This window comes from Sus scrofa, chromosome 14 (assembly GCF_054392235.1).
Source record: "Sus scrofa isolate SSC_HxYL_T2T_F1_AM1 chromosome 14, Sscrofa_HxYL_maternal_Yorkshire_Landrace_v2.0, whole genome shotgun sequence".
In the NCBI taxonomy this organism is placed as follows: domain Eukaryota; kingdom Metazoa; phylum Chordata; class Mammalia; order Artiodactyla; family Suidae; genus Sus; species Sus scrofa.
Window position 1 is genome coordinate 19,370,321 of NC_139396.1, and position 16,117 is coordinate 19,386,437.

General features: G+C 49.4%; 1 protein-coding gene across 1 annotated transcript in view; it reads right to left on the bottom strand.

Annotated features, from left to right (window-relative positions):
* The window catches only part of LOC146396388 (NUT family member 2G-like), a 65,467-nt gene that overhangs the window by 11,490 nt on the left and 37,860 nt on the right, over positions 1–16,117 (bottom strand). The window contains exons 5-10 of the mRNA XM_084994476.1: positions 6,840–7,536; positions 6,235–6,407; positions 5,511–5,806; positions 4,929–5,047; positions 3,123–4,546; positions 153–725 (exon numbers count right to left, since the gene is read on the bottom strand). Coding sequence (XP_084850602.1) covers positions 5,024–5,047; positions 5,511–5,806; positions 6,235–6,407; positions 6,840–7,536 — 1,190 coding nt within the window. The 3' untranslated portion in view covers positions 153–725; positions 3,123–4,546; positions 4,929–5,023. The remainder of the gene's footprint in view (positions 1–152; positions 726–3,122; positions 4,547–4,928; positions 5,048–5,510; positions 5,807–6,234; positions 6,408–6,839; positions 7,537–16,117) is intronic.

Consider the following 16,117-nt stretch of genomic DNA (forward strand, 5'->3'; position numbering starts at 1 on the left):
CAGCTCCATCAGCTTTCCATGGCCCCATCATGGCATTTCCGTCCAACAGTGGCCACCCCACAAACCAAGCCTGCAATCCCAAATAAACAAATGAAAGACTCCTCCTGCTCCTGCCTTGGGGCCCTACAGCCCCTCCTGACCTCCATCCATACCTCTTCCATTGAGGTCCACTGTCTGACTCCCTGGACAAGGAAACAGGCCCTGGCAGAGAAGCTGTCTCAGGAGGAAGGCAGGGGTGAGGATGCTGGTGGAGCCCAGCTGGGGGCAGAGAGGGTGTCTTCACTTGCAGGCTCCATCCTGTGGTGGGAGTGTACAGGCCTTCAGAGAGAGTATATCAGTCAGCTCCAGCTGCCATCACAAATCCCACGGGCAATGGGGCTTAAACAACAAGAATGTATCAAGTAACTGTTGAGATCAAGATATGCGCATGGTTGGTTTGCCCTGAGGCCTCTCTCCCTGGCTTCTAGATGCCCATCTTCTGCCTGTGCCCTCACATCAGCATCCCTCTGTGTGTTTCTGGGTCTAAATTTCCCCTTTTTATAGGGGCACCAGTCATATTGTATTAGGGGCCACCTTAGTGACCTCATTTTAGCTGTTTCTTTAAAAACTCTCCTCTAGGTGTTCCCGTTGTAGTGCAGCGGAAATGAACCTGACTAGTATCCATGAGCGTTCATGATTGATCCCTGGCCTCGCTCACTAAGTTAAGGATCCAGTGTTGCTGTGAGCTGTGGTGTAGGTCACAGACAAGACTTAGAACTGTCATTGCTGTGGCTGTGGTGTAGGCCTGCAGCTGCAGCTCTGATTTGACCCCGAGCCTCAGAACTGCCATATGCTGTACCTGCACCTCTTGAAAATGAGCAAGTTCCCCTAAAAAAAGGACCCTTAGCTACATCCGTGGACCATCCTTGCTCTCTCCTGCCTACTGCTGAGTAGGAAAATGTTGGGGATCCAGAACTCCTCCAATGACTGGTGTGCTAGCAATAGCTTCTGTGACAGCAGGAAGCTGCTCCCCCCCAGGCAGAGGCGGTCAGGGGACCGTAGGTGATGGCTCTGTGCTCTGTGCCCCCTTTCAAACCCTTTGCATCCCTGCCATCTGAGGAAGGCAGGCAGTGCCTGGGAAATCACCCTGGTTACAGATGCGTCACTTGGCCTGTGTGGCAAGAGGTCACCTGTGAGCCAGATGGCCCGAATCCCCTCTGGAACACACTGCTCCATACCCACCACTTAAAAATGCCCTTCAAACAAAGCACATTGGCTGCACAATTGTAACAGCTGTATCGTTAAGATATGATGTCTGTGATTTAGAAAAGGGTTACTCCTTGCCTTGTTCTTAGAGAAACATACCATGATTTGGTAAGGAGAAGAACACAGACTAGGCGGCCCATAGCCTCTGTCAAGTGTGTTCCTTCAGCCAATGCTCTGGTTCCATGTTGAGGGTTTTGGGGTTGAGCCTTTCCCTGTTGTCAATGGGCAGGCTTCCCCTTGGTGTATATCATATACAAAGGTTGCCCAGCACCTGCCTCTATTTCAGACAAGCTCCAGTCATGCTGCCGCTGGAATTAGGAACCTCCTTTACCCACCCTGTGGACAGTGGTCATTTCTCTGATTCTGTGAGTGTATCATCCATTAAATCACTATTGATTTTATTTATTTATTTTTTGTCAAGTTAGGCTCCACCTACAGCACATAGATTCCCTGGCTAAGGGTCAAATGTGAGATACAGCTGATTCTATTGAATGAAATTTCTATTAATTTCTCTTTCATTCTTTTTCTTATTCTTTTTTTTTGTGTGTGGGGGGGTGTACTCTCAACATATGGAAGTTCCCAGGCTAGGGGTGGAATTGGAGCTCCATCTGCTGGCCGATGCCACAGCTACAGCAATGCAGGATCAAACCTACATGACACCTACACCACAGCTCATGGCAGCACCGGATCCTTAACCCACTGAGCAAGGCCAGGGATTGTACCCATGTCCTCATGGATAGAAGTTGGGTTCATTACCTCAGAGCTGTGACAGGAACTCCCTCTATTTCATTCCTTTTATTGCTTGAAGAACATTAGTGTAATTCCTCATTTACAGTCCAAGCACCTTAATGTTAATCTTAGACTTTTTTCGGTTTTATTTTTGTTTTTTTTTCCTTTTTTGGGGGGCCACATTCATGGCACATGGAAGTTCTTTGGAACAATGCTGGATACCTAACCCTCTTCCCCACAGCAGGAAATCTATTCCTGGTCTTTTTAAAATCCTAGGTCTTGCTCTTCCTAAAGCTATTTGGGTGTTGATACCAGTAGGCTGGTGAGGTTAGCATCAGGAAGTTTGACAAGATGCAACACTCAGAGTTCCCATCACGGCTCACTGGAAACAAATACGAAACAAATCCCCACCTTGTGGATGTTGGTAATTTCTATGATTCTGTGAATGTATTGTCCATTAAACCACGGTTTGATTATTATATTGATTGATTGATTGTCATTTTAGGGCCACACCTGCAGCATATGGAAGATCCAGCCTAGGGGTCAAATCAGAGAATGCCAGATCCAAGCCACATCTGTGACTTACATCACAGCTCATGTTAACACTGGATCCTTTAACACATTGAATGAGGCCAGGGATTGAACCTGCATCCTCATGGACACCAATCAGATTCTTCATCTGCTGAGCCACATGGAATCTCCCTAAAATATTATTTGGTTATGGTCTGTTCAACTTTCATTTCTGCAATTTCTATTGCATTCAATTTTGTCTTTTCTTTTTTGGTCTTTTTATGGCCACACTCTTCAACATATGGAGGTTCATAGGCCAGGGGGCTAATCAGAGCTACAGCCACAGCAACACCAGATCTGAGCTGCTATGTGATCTACACCACAGCTCAAGCCAACGCAGTATCCTCCACCCACTGCGTGAGGCCAGGGATCAAGCCCGCATCCTTACAGATGCTGGTCAGATATGTTTCCGCTGAGCCACGATGGGAACTCCCAATTTTTTCTTTTTTTTTAAGGCTGTGTTGTGGCATATGAAAGTTTCTGGATAGGGGTCAAATCAGAGCTGCAGCTGCTGCACTATTCCACAGCCACAGAAAAGCAGGATCTGAGGTGTGTCTGACACCTACACCACAGCTGACAGCAGTGAAAGAAACCAAACCTCCTAAGCGATGCCAGAGATCAAACCCATGTCTCCATGGACACTAGTCAGGATTCTTACAGCTGAGCTACAACAGGAACTCCCATTATTTCATTTTTTATGGATTGAATAACATTAGAGAATTCCTCATGTACAGCCCCTGCACCTTAACATTAATTCTAGACTTTTCAGGGGTTTTGTTTTTGTTTCTTCTTTTTTGGGGGCTGCACCTGTGGCATATGGAAGTTCCCAGAGACAACCCTATATCCTTAACCCTCTTCACCACAACAGGAACACTACGCCTGGTCTAGTGAAAGTCCTAGGCTTTGCTCACTTGAAAGCTACCAGGGGGTTGATGCCAGTGGGCTGGTGAGGGTGGGACCACTGAGCTTGACAAGATGAAATACTCCACCCAAGACATTAATAGGCCATGAAATTCCACTCCCCATTCCCTTTGCTTCATCCTCATTGGGACTATGAGGCATCTGCTTCCACCATATTGTACACTGCAGAAATCCAGCTGAGACTATTGGATGTTCTCCCACCCACAAGGCAGTGAAGCAGAAAGTCCCGTCCTGACAGACAAGCCTTTTCTTCTCTGGCTAAGCCACCCACACAGGACACCCTGGATGATTGGAGAATCACCCCAGCCTGTCATCTGGCCACTTCAGAGAGGCAGAGAGAAACTCTCTAGAGGTAAGGGCTGCCTCCAGCCTCCATTCTCATGACTGGTGAGTGTCCAGAGGGCAGAACGGCACAAAAGCAGCTCTCCATCACCAGTTCCTCAGCAGCAGCCAGGCCTCCACACTGAGCCCGCTTTCTAGACTTGGCAGCTTCCAGGGGGCCTGAGCTGAGGCCCATTCTCTGGCGCACGGGGGCCTGGGAAGCTTGCTGGGCCCTCTGCCCTGCAGTGCAGACAAGACCCGAGGCAGGGACAGGGCTCTGTGGCAGCCCCCAGGGCAGCAGGCTGTGGTGAAGGCCCAAGAGGAAGGCCAGGCTGGGGAGCTCCTCCTCATCCTCACTGAACCCGTGACCCAGCCCTGGGGCTCCACTAAGAGGAGAGGCCTCCCTGAGAACCTTGCTGGCCCTGGGTCCTGATGGAGGGCCCGAGCGCTTGGTGCCCTGGCGAGGAAATGGCTGTGCAGTTCCAGCCTGAGGGGGCTCCTGATATCCTGGAGAGGGCACAGAGCCTTTGTGCCTGAACAGGCCCCTCTCTGTTTGGGGGTGCCTTAGATGGCCATGGAAATCCATCTGGGGTGTCCAGGTTTCATCTCTGACCCCGGGCTGTGGGCCTTGCTCATTCCTCTGGGCATCTTGTTGGGCCACAGACTCTGAAGGTCTTGAGTCCAGGTGGGGTGCCCTGTGATTGGGAGTGGTTGGCACCCCGTCGTCCTCCTCCAAGGCCAGGACTTGTGTCTGCACTAGCTGGTGGGAGAGAGGTGGACAGTGACTGCTCTGCACCCTCCAGGGAGAGCCGGGGCTTATGGGCAGGGGGAGGTGAGATGGGACTCACATCCACAGACAGAGTCTGTGGCCCTCCTGCCTTCCTCCTGGACCTTCTCCCCAGCAGGGTCCTTGCCCTGTCCCCGGCTCCCCTCTTCCCCTTCCATTCCTCCTGCCCTGCACCCACCTGGGCAGCCTCCCGGGTGCAGGGCCTCTCCGTCAGGGGAGGGAGGGACAGAGCCTTCAGGGCCTCCTGCTCTAGGGCCCTCCCCGGCCCTGGCTGACCTGGGTCCTTTCCTCCTGGATTTCCAGGGTCACCTGGGTTCCCACCCTGCCCCCAGTCTCCCTAGTGTCAGTCCCTCACCTGGCCACCTCTTCAGGGGAGAGTCTTTCCTCCTGCTCCTCAGCAAGGCCTGAGAGATCCAGCTCTGGTTCTGGGGTAAGCAACTCTGGCAGGAATCATGGGTGAATGAACAACTCCACCTGGAATGGAAGGAAGAGGCTGTGAGCAGCCTTGGCAGGAGTGCCCTGGGAGGCGGGAAGGCTGGGGGGAAATCTGACTAGCAGAGGCCAATCCAGAGTCCCCCTCACAAAGGGGGAGCTTTCAAACTCCCATAGGTATTGTCTACTCTCACATAAACACACACACACACACTCACAAGCAGGTGCACATGCAGACACATGGGCTCCAAAGCACAAACACATAGGCACCGACACAGACACACAAAGGCCTACAAAGAGAGAGACACACACACATGTACAACTTACACATCCACATATACACATCCCATGCACCAAAGTACACTCAGACACACAGGAAGACACACAGATGTCAGGGTCAAGGACCAGAGCATAAATCCCATTATCCTGGGCCAAAGCCAGAACTAGGGTGCTAAGAGCATCTCTCCCTGGAATCCTGGAGTCTCAGACTCCAGGCACAGCCCACCTTGGTGTCAAAGTCCTCCTGGGAACACAGCTTGTCCACGTAGCTGAGGAGATCCGGGTCTGGGAAGCAGCCGTCCTCGTCCTGTGGCACCTCATATCCATCGTCTCGACATTCCATATCTGACTCCCCTGTGGCTGAGGGGCCAGGACCCACCAGTGCCTGTGGGATGTCCCCATGCTCCCTGCGAGCCTCAGGGGCAATCTCCTTGGGGGCCTTGTTCTCCAGCAGCTGCCAGGCTCTGCGTGGCTTTGGGTGGGTGTGCTGGACCCTGGGGCCGTGTTTCCTTGGAGCACAGGCTGAGGCAGAGCAGGAGAAAGGGAAAGTGAGGGGACCCAGCGCCCAGAAGCTGACCCCTGAGCAGGCACAGGGGAGGGCATGGTTGTGGGGCAATGGATATGCATGTGGGAAGGGGGAGGAGCATCCAGAGCCTCAGGTTTTGTGGGAGGCCAGATTCAAGTCAGGGACAGGTAAAAGTCAGGTGTGAGAACGTGTGGAACATCTAATGATCAAGGGTCTCCCCACCAGCACACTTGTTAGGCAGATTTCACAGGGGCCCCTTAGACAGGGGGAAGGGTGATGAGGTTCTAAATGGACCAGGTCCACACCCCAGAGGGGAAAGGGGTGACTGAGACTCCCTCGGGGGCTATCCCTGTTGAAAGACCAATGCCCCCTTGAGGGAAAAGGACCAATCTGGGAACAGGGACCATGCCTAGGCCTCTCTTACCTGTGCCTTGACGTCCAGCAGGAAGGTGATTCACAGACTGAGTGCCCATTTTGCGGGATGTGGGTTCCTGAGGAGCAGGCTTTGGTGGAGATGGAGGAGGCATGCCCTGTGCCCGCGTTCTGCAGGACACGTTTCCCATCCTGATCTCATCCTCTGCCTCAAATTGCATGAACCTGGGGGGTGTTGAGGGACAGGCCCCAGTGAGAAAACCACCCAGGGCAGCAGGACCGAGTGGGTGAGGAGAGGGTGTCCTTGGGCTGTCAGGGCCCTGTGAGGTGCTGTCGCAGCAGGGAGCTGCTCTGGCGCAGGTCCAAGATCTGGGCCTCCTCCTGCCTGAGCAGCCCTGGAGCTGGAGGGCATGGCCCAGCAGAGACCTAGGTCAATCTCTGGGACCAGGCTTAGGGGACACCTGGTGGGTGGTGGTGGCCCCTGCTCATGTGCCCCCGGACCTTGTCTGACCCAAACAATGGAGATGGTCTATTGCTGTCAATGCTCCTTCTTTCAAGGTGAAAGGATGCCTGGAAACCTAAGCAGGGAGTCCATGCCAAGGTCCTGTATATGCGAAGGCTCCAGCTGAGCTAATGAGGGTCTGAGAGGTCACTTACATGAGAAAGCAGGAGAGAGCTTCCGCATCGGGGCTCTGGGGCAGGTGGCTGGGGGCCAGGGACTTGAAGCGCTGCCAGCGTCGGAAGTTCTGATAGACGCTGTTATGGTGAGAGGCGTCCTCCTGAGGGCCCGTGTGCTGGGAGGCATGAAGGCTGCCTGCCCCAGAGGCGCCATGTGGCCACGGCCCAGAGCTCCCTGGGGGAAGGATGAAGGCCATCTGGACAGCTGGCGGTGCAGCTTGAGGAGGAAGGCCTGGGGCCAAGCCTCCCTTGCCAGCCTGAGCTGCTGCAATAGCTGGGGCAGCCACCCCACTGTCCCCCACAGGGCTTGCTATGCAAAGGGGTGCAGGACACAAAGCACTCCCCAGGAGGGCCCTGGAAGCATTCCCATTGAGGGGGGCCTGAGGGCGCCCAAAGGCCTGAGACTGGTGGGGCAATGCTGACCTCCCTCCTGACCAGACTGGGACAGGGATGTTGCCAAGCCCTGGGGCAATGGGGCCATGGTCAGCAGGAGTCACCCGAGGTGTCATGGGGTGAGGTGGCTGCAATAGGGTGCTGCCAGGCAGGAGTAATGGGGCCATGGGCGGTGGCAGGTGCTGCTCCCAAGCTGGCTGGGGTTGGGAGCCAGGAGTGAGGGGAGGATAGGAGCGTGAGGCCCCAGGGGGCATGACCACATCCGTGCCCAGCAGTAGAGATGCTGTGGAGAGAAAGGAAAGGGGTGAATGGAAGAGGAGAAGGGGCGACATGGATGGAAGCTCTCTGGGGACTCAGAGGGCACACCTCAGTGGGAGAGGGCATTTGGCCCGAGGAACCTGTGTGTTGTGCAGATGTCGTGGTGGGATTTTCACGATCTTGACCACCGCACCAAGTTGCCTGCCCCTGTCTACCGAGAAATGCTCAGCTCAGCAGCAGGGATTGGAGAGCCTCCCTGAGGAGCTCCCTGACACCTCGTCCTCACAGGTTGTCCCCACGTCCTGGACCTGAGAGGCCATCTACTCTGAGCATGCCCCTCAGCAAGGTCACTGGCAGGTAAGGGCCTTCTCCAAGGTCCTTCCAGGCACCGTGAGGCCTTTGATGGACCTCCACTGTCTAAAGTCGAAGGGCCTCATATCCTCCTTAACCCTTCCTCTCGGGATGCTCAGCACATATCTGTTCTGTCTTTCATTCCTGACCTCACACAACACCTCTCAAAGGCTGAGAAGATCGCTCTGCATACAGAACCCTTAGACAAACGCAGAGCAGCCCCACCAAGCATGCACCTGCCTCTCCGAACCACTCAGAGTGGACACTTCACGGGGGCTAAGGTGTGCCACCCCATCCCGATGGCCCTGAATCCCTCCCACCATGCAGTTCTGCTCCTCAGAGAGAAGTCTGAGAAGTCGGTGTGTGTCCCCTGCATTTTTGCCACTTCCCATCCAGGGTTGGCTTCCGAAGAGAAGCATGGGTCCAGGGCGGCTCATGTGACTTGGGTCATGGGAGTAGAGGCTGCCTGGGGTCCTTCCCCTTCCAGCTCCCAATAATGGAAAGTGAGGACAACCTGAGAAGCAGGCAGGAGTCAGGTGCCATTGTGAGAAAACCGCCCATTCAGGAGAAGGAGGTACATGCCACGAGGCACCGAATTGACCTCCACAGGTGTCCTAGGAGGTTTCAGAGTAGCAGACTAGATGATCTTCCTGCTTCTGTGCTACACTGCTTCACCCCCCCCTTTACAAAGGAAGCAGCCTTCATAGGCATTCCACCTGCACCAGCCTCTCTCCACATGTAGTAGTAGTGACTTGAAATAGGAACACACACTTCATCTCAAAGCCAGGCCTCAGCTTCTGCCGTGAGACACCTGACATGCTGCGCCCTGTCTGCAGAGACGTATTTCCACAAAAGGGAAACCAATACAGAACACCTCAGGCCCACGAGTCCTAGCTTGGGTGAAGTCACCTGGTTGCCCATCCCTTGTGGAATCCAAGGCCACAGTTGCCTGACCTGAGAAGTGAGTTCTGGGCGGGATGGAGGGAAACGTTCTGGGCCGTGGCAGTGAGAGTCACATCCTGCCCAGCTCAGAGCAGACCCTTTCCTGAGCATGTGGCCACAGACAACACCCACCAGCACTGAATCATTTTCTGACTATACCCTCCCATTCCACGCCCCCATTAGCCAGAGTATGCTCCAGTTCCAACCCCTTAGAGAGGTTTGGTGAGGCGAGCTTCAGATGCCTGAGGACCACAAGGCGGGGCTAGGCTTTCCCCATGACCCACCCAGGGCCAGCCACAGGACACTGGCTCCACACACGTTCCAAGTGGCTTGTCTCCCTTCTAGAAACCGCCAACCTGCCTGCTGCCATCCTGCCTCCCCAGCCAGAGCAAGGCCTCTTGAACCACCTCCAAGCAGCTCTCCTCCCCAGGGCAGCCTCAGGTTTCTACAGGCTCCCCAGCTGAGATGTCCCTGGGGTGCAGTGCTCTCGCCTAACTCTCCTTCAGTCCAACTCCATGTCCACAGTGAAGGGTCCCAACGGAAACCCAGGGTTTTGAGGGAGGCACTTTCTCTTGGAAAACAGCCCCTGTCTAGAGGCTTACGGCCTTCTGAAGCCATTCCCACAGGCATGGGCCTGGACCACCATGGGCTGGTAGCATCAAGAGCAGGACCTTACTAATGTTTCTTTGTGCCGAAAGACCCAGTCTATCAACGATTTGTCACACAGCCTACTGTCCAAGACCAGAAATCTTTACTACTTTTTCCTGTATTATTACATTGCTGGTAAATATTTTATGTTTTACCTTTTAAATCATTTAATGTAACATTTGAACAAATCATACTTCTCAGGGATCACAATCCACTTGTGCAAAGAAGAATATTTATATAATATATAGCAGAAAGGATTCTTTCCACTAGAAATCAGTGTTAACTGTTTCACTAAAATGTTTTTAGAGCTGTTTTTTGCAAGTAAAATTGAATGCAATCCACGTTTATTTTTTTACATAGTATATATCTTTTATTTTTTTCATTGTTTTATATATTTGTAAAAGTCTTTATTGTCCAGCTTAAGGGAGGACAGCTGGTGTTTCAGACCTGATTCTGCCTTTGTTATTATTATTTTTTAATAGTTATTTCCCCAATACAATTTTTTTTCTACTGTACAGCCTGGTGACACAGTTACACATACATGTACACATTCTATTTTCACACATTATCCTGCTCCATCATAAGTGACTAGACATAGTTCCCAGTGCAGCACAGCAGGTTCTCATTGCTAATCCATTCCAAAGGCAATAGTTAGTATCTATTAACCCAAGCTCCCCAACCACCCCATCATTTTCATTTAAAAAAATATTTCTTTCTTCCTGGTTGAAAATTAAAATATTCACAGAGAACTACATCTTAGACTTGTGATGGAGCATGATGGATGGAACTAGAGACTCTCATTCTGAGTGAAGAAAGTCCGAAAGAGAAAGCCCAATACCATATGATATCACTTATATCTGAAATCTGATATATAGCACAAAGGAACCTTTCCACAGAAAAGAGAATCATGGACTTGGAGAATAGACTTGTGGTTGCCACGGGGAGGGGAAGGGAGTGGGAGGGACTGGGAGCTTGGGGTAAATAGATGCAGAACTTTGCCTTAAAGAACTAAAGGTCCTAGAGATCAGTTTTTCCCCTTCTTATTTATTTGTCCTTTTGGGGGCCACACCTGCTGCATATGGAAGTTCCTAGGCTAGGAGTCACATCAGACCTGCAGCTTCATGCCTATGCCACAGCCACAGCAATGTGGGTATTCAACATGGACAGCTGGTTGGTAGGTACGTTGCACCTGTTTGTATTCATGGTTTGGATGTGTATAGAGTTGGAGTGTTACCAGCTAGGGTTCTTGGCCTTCCTTAATCAAGAGCAATTGATAAGATGCCAGAAGAGAAAATCAGGAAGGCTTTATTCAGGACACCTGCTTCAGCAGAGAGGTGCAGAAGCAATCACCAGGTTGCCTTGTTCACCTGCTCACTGAGCAGGGGTGAGCTTGTTCCTTCTATGGGGTGAGCGTAGGGGCATGTCCAGGGGTTGGGCCAGGGGGGTGGCTGAGGTGGTTTTCCCTCCCCTTTAGTGGTGGTGCATGTAGGGGGTGTGCATGGTACCCTGCTTTTGCTCTCTGTTCTTCAGAAGTGGAAGTTTTTTTTTTTTTCTCACAATTTGTCCCAAATGAGCAAGCACATAGTTCTTTCTCATCCTTTATACTTTTGCTGTATTTCATTCTCCAGGAGATGTTTGTCCAGGTGCAACAACTGCAGCCCCTGCAGCCAAGGGTGCCAGGTCCCAACCTGTATCAGTAAGAGAGGCAGTTGGATATTCAAGGTATATAGGACTTTGTCTGTAAAACTTTAGACTATGTGTATATCTAGGTATGTAAATTTAGGTGGCCTGTTTCTACAGTTATCAGGCTGAGTGTAGAAATGTGCATGTGTGTCCAATACGTATATATTTACACACACACACACACACACACACGTGTGATGTCCTTTGCTTACATAACTGAGGTGAGAGTTGAGGATCCCACTCAGAGTGTAAGTGGATTGTGTGGATTCCATATTCATATGGAAAGGTGTGGACTTCACTGGAACTGGTTCATACTAGCTTGGGAGAGTCAGCTCTGTGTTTGGTAACATCAGGTTGGTAGTTTGAATTTTCTCGTGCTTGGAATATTTAGACCATGTAGATACCATAAATGAAGTCTTACCTGACTTTCCTAGAGATAAGCATTTACCAGCACACTGCTCATCTGTGTCTGGATGTATGTATGTGTCAAGCAAGAATTTTCAGGCATCAGTTTATATGTACGTATGGGACATTTTATGTGAATTGTGAGTGGGGGATCTGGGGCTTCTATGTGTGTACTGACCCTTCATTCTGAATCACGGCATTGCTCCTGTCAGGTTGAGTCATTCTTTCGGGTCAAAGAATTCCCCCCTCCCCCAGTGCTGGTGACTTCCAGTGGAAATGATGCAGATGGTTTTAGGGGCATCTGTACCTTAGGCGGGTGGACACGCCTTCAACATTTGTATGGTCCTAGAATCTGGGTCCCTAGAAGGGTGAGCCTGGTGGACAGATGGCCATGTAGAGCAGATCCTTCACAGGTGTGTGGTTGGCATGACAAGCAGCAGTCAGGAAGTCATGGGGATTCATGGATAAGTGATAAGGTGGGCAAGTGCTCTCTCAGGAAAATCCCCTGAGAAGCCGTTGGGCAGTCACAGGTGTTTCTGGCTCTTCTGTGGCACAGCTGGTAGGCAAGGACACCCTGCACATGCAGTCCAGGTGGTTCAAGTCTCTAGAGCCATGTGTCCCTGTGCCCAGTTGCCCCAGGAGGGTGCGAACTATTGTGGGTCAGGCTGGTAAGCTGTATCAATAATTCTCCACCAACCTATCTGTATGGAATCCTAGGTCCTCAGGGATAGGCAGGACCTCAGGGAACAGTGAGCTGACAAGGACAAAGGTGGGGAGGGCTTGTCTCTAAGGGAGGCTTGAGGAGTGAGGCCTGGAGAGCCTCGGGAGTCCTACTCTGAGGAGATATGGCTCCAATATTCCCAAACCCTGTAGACATGGTCATTGTTCTTTTCTGAAGGTTCAGGATTCTTCTGGCAGTGGGAAGATCATCCCAGTCTCGTGGTTCTCAGATCGGATGACTTGAGCCTTTTTTCCTCCTATTCTGCCTCCAACTGCAAACCCATCAGGGAGGCCCATGATCACTGTGTCCACTAGCTGACCCTACAGCCACCTCCTGCCTCCCCTGGACCCATCTGTTTTGACGCAGCCCATGGATTCCATGCTGGGAACTGCTGGTGACAGCTATAGCTCTCCATTTGGCTTGGAATGAGTTTTCAGTCCCCATTCTTTGGGATTTGCTGGTTCAGCCTTTTCCCCAGTCCAAGAGTCCCTGGAGTTGGTGGTGGAGCATCCCAGGCCTTCTTGTGCATCTGCATCTCTAGGTGCAGTGCTCAGAGGGAAGTTCATAGCAACACAGGCCTTCCTCGACAGAGAAGAAAAATCTCAAATTGAAAACTGAACCCACCACCTAAATGAATTAGATAAAGAAGAACAGACAAAACCTAAAGTCAGCAGAAGGAAGGTAATCATAAAGATCTAAGAGGAAATCAATAAAGTAGAGATTCAAAAAACAATAGAAAAAATCCATCAAACCAAGAGCTGGCTCTTTGAAAAGATAAACAAAATAGACAAACCTCTGGCTAGACTCACCAAGAAGAGGAGAGGGAAGAAACCCAAATAAACAAAATGAAAAAGGAGAAGTCACAACTGATGCTACAGAAATACAAAAAAACATAGACTACTATCAATAATTATATGCCAACAAATTCAACAACCTAGAAGAAATGGACATCTTTCTAGAGACTTACAGCCTGCCAAAACTGAATCAAGAAGAAATAGATCAACTGAACAGACGGATCACTAGAAATGAAATTGACTATGTCATAAAAACATCCCCTACAAATAAAAGTCCAGGACCATATGGCTTCACAGGAGAATTCTACCAAACACACAAAGAGGAAATCCTACCCTTCCTCCTTAAATGTTCCCAAAAGGTTGAAGAAGAAGAAACACTCCCAAAGACATTCTGTGATGCTACCGACATGCTAATTCCAAAAACAGACAAAGATGCCTCCAAAAAAGAAAATTATCAGCCAATATCCTTGCTGGATACAGATGCAAAAATTCTCAACAAAATTTTAGCTAACCAAATCCAGCAACATATCAAAAAGATCGTACACCATGACCAGGTGGGATTCATCCCAGGTTCACAAGGACCGTTCAACATACACAAATCAAACAATGTCATACACCACATTAATAAAAGTCAGAAACCACATGATCATCTCAATAGATGCAGAAAAAGCATTTGACAAAGTCCAACATCCATTCATGATCAAAACTCTTACCAATGTGGGTCTAGAGGGAACATTCCTTAACATAATCAAAGCCATTTATGACAAACCCACAGCAAACATAATAGTCAATGGAGAAAAACTGAAAGCCTTCCCACTAAATCTGGAACAAGACACAGATGCCCACTCCCACCACCACTGTTATCATAGTGCTGGAAGTCCTAGCCACAGCAAGCAGACAAACAAAAGAAACAAAAGGCATCTGAATAGGAAGAGAAGTGGTAAAACTGTCACTGTATGCAGAGGACATGATACTATATATAGAAAGCCCCAAGAACTCAACCCAAAAACTACCTGAACTGCTCAACAAATTCAGCAAAGTAGCAGGATATAAGATTAACATTCAGAAATCACTCGCATTTCTGTATACAAACAGTGAAATAGTAGAAAAGGAATACAAAAATATGATACCTTTTAAAGTTGCACCCCAAAAAAGTCAATCATCTGACCAAGGTGGTGAAAGACTTATATGCTGAGAACTATGAAACATTAAACAAGGAAATTAAGAAGATGTAAAGAAATGGAAAGACATTCCATGCTTCTGGATTGGAAGAATTAATATTGTAAAAATGGCCATACTACCCAAAGCAATCTACAGATTCAATGCAATCCCTATCCAGTTACCCACACCATTTTTCAGAGAACTAGAACAAACTATCCCAAAATCTATATGGAACCACAAAAGACCCAGAATTGCCAAAGCAATTCTGAGGAACAAAAACCAAGCAGGAGGCATAACTCTTCCAGGCTTCAGGCAATATTACAAAGCCACAGTCATCTAGACAGTGTGGTACTGGTATCAAAACAGACAGACAGACCAATGGAACAGAATAGAGAACTCAGAAATAAACCCAAACACCTACGGGCAATTAATCTTTGACAAATGAGGCAAGAACATAAAATGGGGAAAAGACAGTCTTTTCAGCAAGTAGTGCTGGGAAACCTGGACAGCTGCATGCAAATCAACAAAATTAGAACATACCCTCACACTATGCACCGAAATAAACTCAAAATGGCTGAGAGAATTAAATGTAAGAGAAGACACCATCAAACTCCTGGAAGAGAATATAGACAACACAATCTCTGACATCAACCTTACAAATGTTTCTCAGGTCCGTCTCCCAAAGCAACAGAAATCAAAGCAAAAGTAAACCAATGGGACCTAATCAGCAAGCTTCTGCACAGCAAAGGAAACAAAAAGGCAACTTACAGAATGGGCGAAAATAGTTTCAAATGATGCAACTGACAAGGGCCTCATCTCTAAAATAGACAAACAACTTATGCACCTCAACAGCAAAAAAACCCAACAACCCAATGGAAAAATGGGCAAAAGACCTGAAGAGACATTTCTCCAAGGAAGATATACAGATGGCCAAGAAGCACATGAAAGAATGATCAACATCGTTGATTATAAGAGAAATGCAAATCAAAACTACCATGTGATACCACCTCGCACCAGTCAGAGTGGCCATCATTCATAAGTCCACAAGTAACAAAGTCTGGAGGGGGTGTGGAGAAAAGGGAACCCTCCTGCCCTGTTGGTGGGAATGAATGTAAGCTGGTACAGCCACTATGGAGAACCGTATGGAGGGAGATACCTTAGAAATCTATACCTAGAACTACCCTATGACCTGGCAATCCCACTCTCAGGCATATATCCAGACAAAAGTTTCCTTGAAAAAGACACATGAACCCACATGTTCATTACAGCACTACTCACAATAGCCAAGACATGGAAACAGCCCAATTGTCCATTAACAAGTGATTGGAGTAGGAAGATGTGGTATATATACACAATGGAATCCTACTCAGCCATAAAAGAGAACAAAATAATGCCTTTTCCAGCAACATGGATGGAACTAGAGGCTCTCATCCTGAGTGAAGTAAGTCAGAAAGAGAAAGGAAAATACCATGTGATATCACTTATATCTTGAATCTAATATATGGCACAAAGGAATCTTTCCATGGAAAAGAAAATCATGGACTTGGAGAATAGATTTGTGGTTGCCAAGGGGGAGGGGCAGGGAGTGGGATGGATGGCGTGCTTGGGTTAACAGATGCAGACTATTGCCTTTTCTTTTTTTTTGTCTTTTTGCTATTTCTTTGGGCTGCTCCCTCAGCATATGGAGGTTCTCAGGTTAGGGGTCGAATCAGAGCTGTAGCCACTGGCCTACGCCAGAGCCACAGCAACACAGGATCTGAGCCACGTCTGCAACCTACACTACAGCTCATGGCAATGCCGGATCGTTAACCCACTGAGCAAGGGCAGGGACTGAACCCGCAACCTCATGGTTCCTAGTCGAATTCCTTAACCACGGCGCCACGACGGGAACTCTGACTATT